At 42.3% G+C, this 10,051-nt stretch overlaps 1 protein-coding gene across 1 annotated transcript in view; it reads right to left on the bottom strand.

Moving 5' to 3' along the window:
• atxn7l2a (ataxin 7-like 2a) overlaps positions 1-7,870 on the bottom strand; it is a 28,147-nt gene extending 20,277 nt beyond the window's left edge. The window contains exons 1-4 of the mRNA XM_078249331.1: positions 7,720-7,870; positions 6,626-6,694; positions 4,239-4,578; positions 1,706-1,962 (exon numbers count right to left, since the gene is read on the bottom strand). Of these exons, the coding sequence (XP_078105457.1) occupies positions 1,706-1,962; positions 4,239-4,578; positions 6,626-6,694; positions 7,720-7,849 (796 nt within the window). The 5' untranslated portion in view covers positions 7,850-7,870. The remainder of the gene's footprint in view (positions 1-1,705; positions 1,963-4,238; positions 4,579-6,625; positions 6,695-7,719) is intronic.
• Between the last annotated feature and the right edge of the window lie 2,181 nt (positions 7,871-10,051).

Below are 10,051 nucleotides of genomic sequence, written 5' to 3' on the forward strand. Positions count from 1 at the left end.
AGAAAGTGGCTGTATACAGCGTAGATATACATGCGGATAGCTCAAAATGCGTACAGATAACATAACGCACCACTTGGCTTCAGGAAAGTGGCATGATTGTTTACACGAAGTCATGATGCCACGTTGGCTTGGGAGACAGGAAAATTGCAACCAAGAAAATGATGGCTCAACGCTGGCTCCCCCCTCACTTGCTTTGTATAAAACAGTGGTTGGCGTATTTTGTGGACAAAGTTATGCTTGAGCTCTCTACAGCAAGGATTAACAAAGCCAAATCATCAACTATCAGCCTATGGGAAAGCGCAGCAGCACAAATTGAGACTTAATGACCTCAACCCCACAAGAATTAGAGGAGAGTGATTAGGCAAGGTGTGGTTTCCGTTTGTTTGTTTGGTTTGCTCGAGACTACAGAGGGTGGGAGTGGGAGAGGGTTTTTGTTCAATTTGTGTTTCTGTTCTGTGCACCATCTGCTATTACCTGTCACACGTTGTGGAATTTGTTTTGTATGTCTGAAGGTGCCAATAAAAAAAGTTGATCACAAAAAAAAGAGAAAAAAAAGATATTCAGCTTACTGTCATAGCATGAACTACAAAAATATTCGCATTTAAGAAGCTGCAATCAGAGAATTTTTACCTTTTTTCATAAAAAATTTAAAGCGATTAATTGATTATTGAATAATTGACAACTAATCGATTATGTGATTCATCTTTACAGCTCTAAAGTACATTACTTCATGTTTTCCATTATTAGACAGGATGACAGGTGTTGTACCTGGACAGGAAAGTATAAAAAGAGAGTTGAGGAGGACAGGAGGGGCAAGAAGTCTTAAAGCATTTATTTAAAAACGTGTACAAATGTGTCTAAAGCCCTTCTTTTGTAAGCAAAAACGCTAACTATCTTCTGGCAGTGCAAAACAAAACTAACGGACGTAAGGACTGTTGCTGGAAAGAATCCTAGGGCTACGCGTGGTGTAAAAACACACACCCTCATCATTTCAATGAGACCACTTAGTTGTGTCACGGGACAATCGTTCCTATGATCCTATTGGTTGGCCGGCTGAGGTGGTTGTAGCTTACCTGCGTCACCGCAGCTGCTGAGTTGACAAAAGCGGACATCAAGGGACTGTGGGACAGTTGAGACACGCGTTTCTGAGCGGTGTGGTGGTTTTTTCTTTTCTTCATCAAGTTGTGTTAATGTTTTGTCCGCATCTTAAATGTCTACAAATGAACTACCAACCGAATGTCGACGCTGAATATTGCCGAAACATGGAGAGGGCAGTCCGGCTGAGGGAGCGAAGAAATGCCTAGGCAAGGACGACAGGTAAGCCCACTCATTTTACCTGCAGCCTGGAATAAACAAGTGTTTATCTCTTGTAGCTTCAAATGCACGGGTAAGCCAAACTTTGAAAGCCCTAGACACGTATAATATCAGTTTACCCAGAGTTGTGGTTATGCTGTGCCAGTTGGTACAGCGGGGATGCAGAAAAAAGCCAGGTCATGGCACATGCACACACCCAGTCCTGGTAGAAGACTTTTAAAATCATGAACAGTATAAGATTTACGTTGTGATTTTCAGATGCGTTTCTAAGAAATAGGACTATAATTATTTGGCTGGTAAAAATGATCAGTAGATCAAACTACATGAGAAGTATCCTTCCTTTAACGTCTTACTTTTTCCACATTACCTAAATGGCTCCATTTGTACTCACTGGAGGCCACTTTGTTGTAGGGTCTGGGGATTCGGTGGCCTGGCAATGCAGAGGCCAGAGGAGAGTCCTTCCGCTGGCTCTGGGTGGGGGACCTTTCACTGTGCGAAGGCCTAGCAGGCGGGGTGCCTCCATGTGGCCAGGGCGGATCTCTGAGTGACGGAGGTGGAGAGCTGATTGGAGGCTCAAGAGGTGGCGGCTGCTTGAATACTGATGATTCTGTGTGGCTGCTGTGGGAGGACTTCTCCAGTGGGGAATGTCTGGGTGACAGAAGAGAAAGGGCAAGTCCAATGTTAGCTTTATGGTCCAACTTTTAACAACACGGGCAAAATAGAAAACCCTTCTTTTTTTAATATATGTTATCCTAAAAGCTAGTTTTATCTAAAGCTGCAAAAATCACCTGCCTGTTTAGAGTCATTGTTTGGCTTTGACCTGATTGGCTGAGAGTCAGAAAACCAGTTCATTCATTGAATGCATCTGTTCATGACATCGGTATTTAATCTTCAATCTTTAATCTCCCTTCTATTTTTTTAAGGTACTTCCCCTGTTAGTTTAGTGTCTAACGTGGGTCCTTGACTTAGTGCATTAAAAAATGTAAAAGCTCTTTGAGACTGGACACTAACTCCAATGCATACTTAACCAGCCATTATATCATAGTTATAATCGCAAACTGATGCCACCAAAAATGTAATCAAAATTGTAGAAGTGAAATTATCACCTAGATTGCAGGCCATTAAATTGTTACTAACTTAAATGAAAGCAGTCAAATCTGACACCCATTTTTATATTGTGAAATGGAAAAGATTTGTCAGATTATTGTTTAAAAAAACATGCGCGATAACAGTGTTACTCGCATGGCTCCCATTATCTTCCGTGACACGCTCTTCTCCAAAACAAACAGCTCTAAGATAACAGAGCTCAGCCCATAGCTTCACTCACTCAAAGCAGACAGTATGCATGAAATAAAAACAGGACACGTAATTTCACTGTGTGTAGTGTTTAACTACGCTAACTAACCGTGTGTTGTGAACCATGTGTAGTGATTAACAAAAAAAACAACAAAAAAAACAGACAACAGCTGTGTCTCAAAGACTGGGCAACAGCAGCCGGGACGTTGAGAATCCACACGCAAGAGGTGATGGATAGTTCCAGTCACTTCGTCATGTATTCACTTCGTTTGAAAACAAGAGAAGAAAGCCTCACTGATGTGAAGAACAGGACAGAGATACATATATAAATGCTCTCTGCCTGCCATATGCTAACGCTCCGGTAAGTCCACTCACCCCGTCTCTGCCCAGGAATGCCCCAGCTGGCCGCACATTTGTTGACAAACTCCGACACGCACGCAACAGTGAAATGGCGATTTACCCATTTAAATGTGAATAAACGACAGTTACGCTCACCGCCAGCAAATGCTCTTTCCGTTGTCATTGGTGGTATCTTGACAACTCGCCGTTACCTTGTTTCCTACAGACTGTGTTGATGCGACTTGTACATTACAGCCACTCAAACAGGACAGAGTAACACGGCAGATATATATATATATATATATATATATATATATATATATATATATATATATATATATATATATATATATATATATATATATATATATCTTCTTTTGACAACTTAGTTAAGGCGGCAGGTGCGTGTTGTTAAGGTGCCTTAACGGCAAAGTGCTGCGGGAAACCCTGTATAATGTGTTAATAAGTGAGCTTTACAGATACCCATACGCAGATTTTGTTCCCTTCAGAGGCAGGCTAGTCGTTTTCCACCGTTTCTAGTGATTATAATAAGATAAGCAACTAATAAGCTGTAGCCCTATATTTAATGGAGAGGTATGAGAGTGCCATCGAGCCCCTCATCAACTTTTTGCAAAAAAGTGACAAACCATATTTCCCGAAATGTTGAACTCAGGGATCCAGACCAACTTCTTAAATTGGTAACACCTCGTGTGCCTATTTAATATTGGAACACAAGCACATAATTTAGGTGCATTGTTATGTTTTTTTTGTCAGTTCCCATACACATTCGCAATTTCCAAACACATTATGTAAATTATTGTAAACAGGAATTCGACAAGCAATTCTTGCAAAAGGCATATATTTTGGTATATGTGGTAAGCTCTGGCTCAGAGTCAGAAGAGGTCAGAGTGTTTTAAGGTTGTGATGTCGCTCAAGGGAGGTGTACAGGGCGCGGTCTCACACATGGGTGGTAAAAATAATTAAGCTACACACATAAAAAAACAGACCTGCTAAATTTCAGACCGTTTTTGGTCGCACTCTGGAGCCCTGGTTGAAGAATTCACTTTTGTTCTTGGCATTTTATGAAAACAATTTCCAGCCTTACACACAGACATAACCAAAGCTTTTTGAAATGTAAACAAACTAAACAAGTATTGCATTAGTGCACCAAAACGCAGGACTATACCCCATTCTTTAAAGCTTGTGTCTACTTTCTAGGGAAGTACTATTCTGTGACCCCTGAGCTTTGATTAGAGCTTTCTCCCCAACATGCCCCACTCTGTTCTTACCGTACTCCATCTTTGGAGTTCTTGGAGTGTCTGTACTGGGGTGGAGTGGAAGGCGAAGGTGGGGCTGCCCGTAGTTGCCCGAACCCCTGCCCTCGACCTTCCCAGGATGAAGCAGAAGCAGTATTGGTCCCATGGGAAGGAGAATGGCTGTGGTGGGGCCTCTGCTGGGGCTGGGTTGCAGGGGTGGGAGAGCGTAGCCGGGCATAGAGCTTGGCCAGAGGGCCGTGCCGTCGCTCACAGTGCTTTTCGAACGCCTGCGGCTTTACTACTTGGCCACAGTGGCTGCACACCACCAGGTAGAAGTCATCATGGCCGGGGTAGAGGCCAAAGATTGACATGTCTTGAAAGAGAGGGGAGAGGAGTGATAAGGAGAGGAAATACAATGGACACACACATATCAGACTGCAGTACGAGGTAAGATGGCAATGTCACTATGTGGGGCAGGCAGGATGATGCTGCATTATGAAAAGATGGTAGATCATCTCACTTATTAGTACTGTCAGAGTTGGACTACACTGGTACACGTGGCCGGAAATATTGGAACCATTGCACAGTTAACCTCTTAACGTTCACTGTGCCGTGTACGGGACACCTTGTGGCTGTGGCGTCGCTGTAACCTCCACTCATAAACGTTTTTATAACTTTAAAGCATTAAATCTTCAAAATATACAGCCATGCGACACACCAATTGAAAGCTTAGACTCTCAGGATTCCATTAAGCCCACATACAAAGCATAAGATGATTCATAGCAGTTACACAACTGATACAAAGTTATAGAAAATAAAACAATACAGCGTAAACAGTGCAGCCCGTGTCTAGTGCATCCATACCTTTTTAGAAATATACCCTTTAGAAAGCTAAGAGACTGAGCGAAACAGCTTTTACACAAGAACTTTTAAAACTTTCTTGTGGCAGCGTGAAGTCAGTGATGTTTCCCCGTTTCCTGTACGGACTCTCACACCGCCTCAAACTATAGCTCAAAACACACCGACAAGTCTGACCTCCAGTTATGTGATTGGCCACCGCAGTGTGACGTGGGGTTGCGTTTCTCCAAAAGGCGAGTCTGTCTCAACTTTTTGCCGCAGCCTAAACAAACTATCCCCATTCAAAATGATTGGAAAGACACAAGCTGTGGGAATGCCCACTAAATCACCTGCTTGAACTCCAATTATTTCTTGCAACTTCTAAAAAAAGGGGGCAATAATATTGTCTAAACCATTTTTGGATTTCTTAGTGGAATAAGCAAAGATTCATTTTTTAAAATAGCCTTTTTGTTTTGTTCCTCTATAAAGTGTGGTTGTGTGGATACCAAAATATATTTTAATTCTACAATTCTCGGGAACAAAGGGTGTATTATATGAAAATATGAAAGGGTGCCAATATTTTCAGCCACGACTGTAACAGAGAAATTTGTTTTTGGCTGGTTAACGCCATTTGGTAACCTACAGGGTCCCCAACTTCCTGGATTCTGACATTACCAACTAGGAAATACCTGCAGTTATCTACAGGTAATGATATATTAAGTTTTTTATATAAATAATACACACGTTGAACAAATCGTATTACATGAGCCATTTACTAGGTACTTGTGAAATGCAATGGCTGTACACTTGTGTTTTTGTTATTTGCCTGTCTATCTATCAAAAAGGTCATGTGATAGACTGCCTGCCTGCCTATTCAGGGCGTACACCACCTCTTGCCCAATGTGTTAATGTGTTGACTCCAGCCCCACGCCCCTGAACAGAATAAGCAGGTATAGGTAATGGATGAGATGGATGGCTATTGATCTGGCAATGTTTGGATTTCTGCAAAAAACACAAACTGAAACAATTCCCTTAATAGATTAAAACTAAGTGGGGAAAAAACAGCAAGAATAGAAAACTCAATTATAAACTTAAAATCAAAGCAAATGTGTGGACCCCAGCTCACTCTTTTTAATCATCACCTTGTTTTTGGCTGTTTTTCCCATGTGACGAAGATGCAGCATGAGTGTGAGAAGGGGCACATACTTACACATACATACTATCAAGGTACTTCTTTTGATTTATCATGTCATGCTCTGACACGCACACACACATAAAGGGGGAGTGTCTGTCGGACAGCTGCTGCTACAGACAGCCAGACTAGGTTCCAGAAGGTGCCTAATCACAACACTACCCAGCTTTAATACTCGCCCCGGTCACTGCAAACCAGTACTTCCATTGTGTCAGGGCAAGGCTGGAGATCAAAGAGAAGCTGAGGCACAGTTCATTGAGGCATTGTAGGCCAATGTGCATGCACAGTAATGCAAACACACACAAGCAAGACTACAATTTATGCTTTCTGATGTACCAAACAACAACAACAAACTTCACTACGTCTTGTAGATGATAGTGTGCAGACTTACCCTCCTTACTGAGTGACATGGCCTCTGCAGCCTTTTTGCCATACTTGCTGCAGTCGTCCACATCAGGCCCTAAAACACACATTTACATACATGCACATGTTCAATACGGCCCTTGAGAGGTGAGATGTTCTCCAGAAGTTGTATGTCTGGTTCATCAACAAGACAAAGCCTAACAGCACACATTCTGCACATAAACAGGCCCTTAAGCTGTGTTATATAAAGGACTGATATGCAGGTCAACTGCTTCTCTGCTGAATGATCAGTTTGGTTCTAGTCATTTTTGTCAGTTTTCTAACAACAATAAGTAGCTGAAGGTATTGTGAGGTGGAGGACTTTATTTGATAGTTATGGACAAAGTAGCACTTGGAGGGATGCCAGACAATATGAGTGAGCTCACATACTCAAAGATGGGAAGGGCAAGAGCACTTTTGGGGCAGACTTCACACATGAGATTTTCCTGTACAGAAATGTTAAGAAATGTAGTCGGTGACGCTGGCAATCAAAGGAGAACATTGAAACGACGCGAAAAGAACACAGAGTAACGTTAGCTCATATCAAAGGCTGGGCCAGCATTTACATGGTGGCAACAGCATCAGACTCCTCCGTCACCGGTGTCTACTCTCAACCCTCCTGCTGCTAGCATTAGCATGCTAACGCTAACTGCCTAGTCGTCAACGGCTAGTCTGGCTTGCTTGCTTGCTAGCTAAGCTAACCTAGCTTTCCACGGCAAGAAGTTGCTCGCCCAACCATCCACACTAGCCTCCTTCCGCTCTGATGCCACCGCTGCCGGGCTGGTTTCACTTGCATGCAACGCATCCATTAAACGCTGGCAGCTTGTTTCATGGCCACCGCGGTAAACCAAACACTCTAATGGCTATATCTCAATAACTATCACTTGTTTTTTTTCTTGAAGACAACGTATGCAGTGGGACCTGGGAGAGAGCAACATGTTACCCACCCAGCACTAGGACCCGGCAGGGTCTTTGTTTGGGTAACATGGTTAGCTCTGTCCTCCGTTTCCACGAAAATAAACCCCGGTGCTTTGGTTAAATGGCTTCGTAGCTGCCAGTGTTTGCGTCAATGGGCTTCCTTACCGTCCGCCGCTGTCACACCGGCCCACTCGGCCCAGGCAGTCCAGGTTTGACCCACGAAATCATCGAGGCTAGGCACCCGCCGATCCAGAGCAGCCATTACTTTTACTGCGCGTTCACGCACCGCCATCATCACTGCGCGGCAAGCAACTTACGTCATATCTCGCGCTCTCGACAGGATAGGAACTTCCTGCGTGCGCGTTCTTGGGACACCCACACAAACCGAAAGTCAGGACACTGGAACGTACATCTTTAAATTATATAATTTTTCTTTTCTGACCACTTCAAAATATTAATACTGTGTGGTTTCTGAGTCTTAAAACACAAAGGTGTGAAGAAGAAATGGCAGGAAGTTAGGAAAAGCCCATTTTATTATTCAAATATTGAAAAGAAACACATGTTCTTCAAAATGCTAAATGAAGAGTAGACACAAGACAATGGTCAGGCACCAGCCTACATTAGTGATCTGCTGCACCCTTATGTTGTCAGCAGTTCTTTGAGGTCCTCAGATCAGGGCTTACTGACTGTTCCCCGTGCTAAGCTGAAAACTAAAGGTGACAGAGCTTTTGAAAGTTGTTCCTAGACTGTGGAACACTTTGCCTCTGCCGACATTTTAAAAAAGCAGCCAAAGACGCATCTTTTTAGTCAGGTGTTTGTTTAACCACATTGTTGACTGTATTCCTAGGTATTTCATGCTTTTGTCTTTTACTATAATTTACTGTGATTTATTGTGCTTTTTTATGATTATCGATTTGTTATAATGTATTTATTTGGCCTGGGAAGCACTGTGTGACTGTCTGTGATAAGTGCTATATAAACTTTACGTACTACTTACAACTTTTTTAACATATACAAATATCTGTAAAAATGTAAACACCTGCCCATATCAATAGCCACATGATAGCTGACCCCTCTCACCCCGGCAACAAACTGTTTGAACCCCTCCACTCTGGTAGGAGGCTACATCCATCAGGACCAAAACCTCACGCCATAAAAACGGTTTCTTCCCCTCCGCAGTCAGCCTCATTAAGAAGGCCCTGGACCCCCACTGACATTGACTTTTAAACCAAATGGACTTGATGATGACTAGAGTTTAAAATGCTTTCTGGGTTAAGTCTTTTTGGAATATATGTCTCTTTAATGCCAAACAACGTATGGTCTCAATGGCCAGAAACTGTGTGCTGTAGAACTTTATGTTAAATTGTATGTAATGGTGTTTGAATCACCTGTGATTTTCCTGTGCCTCTAGAGCAATGGGATGATTTGATTGGTTGTTGAATAATTAGGCCCCAACTCTCAGCTGTACTGAATCTGCCCTTTTATGTATACTACTGAATTGAACCTGACTTCATTGCTCCATTGATTTGCCCGTCCAGTCAGAGCGACTGAGGGGAAACGACGACGCTGAAGTTGGCTTCCGATTTGCAGCTTCCGATTCGGCAGTTAAGGGGAAATTTAAGGTAAACTTAAAGCTGAAGTTAGCGTCCGATTCAGCAGGGAAACATAACTTACATTGCTGAGTGACTGATCCTCCGTTTTTTAACCTCTTACTGTATTGAAAGCGTGTTAGTCATTAAGATAAAGTATTAATTATGGACTAAATTATCCCAGAGAGGCTAAAGATTCTTAAAAACACAGTCTTAGATTTGTGAAAGCTTTATTCTATTTGTGAAAATGCCAGATTTGTCAAGTCTAGGTATACAGTAGTGATTTTGGATCTGGACCTGGTCCAATGTGGTTTACATATGAAAAAACAGGGAAATCTCCCTTTATTGCATTTCACAAATAGAATAAAGCTTTCACAAATCTAAGAATGTGTTTTTAAGAATCTTTAGCCTCTCTGGGATAATTTAGTCCAGATTTGATAAGTCTAGTGACCCTAAGGAAGGAATGCACTTGGGAAGCCAGCTGGCTACTACATCCTCGTGAGCTCTTTAGGGATGTTTCTGCTTCTGCACAGAAGAATGCAAAGAACAAAGGACAAACACCGGTTTAAGGTAAGACAGCGTACTCTGCTGCTGGATGCTATACTGTTTAAACATGGCTGGTTTGATTAGCAGCGCAACAGGTTGTAGGACCAATGCTTTGCCAAATTCTTACAGTTTACACACAGTATACTGTATGTGTATGACATGCAGGTGACAGTACTTATAATTAAGGTTTGGTGGGTTTGGAAGGGAAATGCAGCATTTTCTCACAATGTATCTTAGAAACTCTCCAGACTGATGTGCTTTGAGCAAATGTCGCTGCACCCTTTCATGCTCCTCTGCATCATTGTGTTGATGTTTGCATATACAATGCAGTCATTTAATATCACTGCATTTGTTTTTGGATT

Source organism: Sander vitreus, chromosome 4 (assembly GCF_031162955.1).
Source record: "Sander vitreus isolate 19-12246 chromosome 4, sanVit1, whole genome shotgun sequence".
Classification (NCBI taxonomy): domain Eukaryota; kingdom Metazoa; phylum Chordata; class Actinopteri; order Perciformes; family Percidae; genus Sander; species Sander vitreus.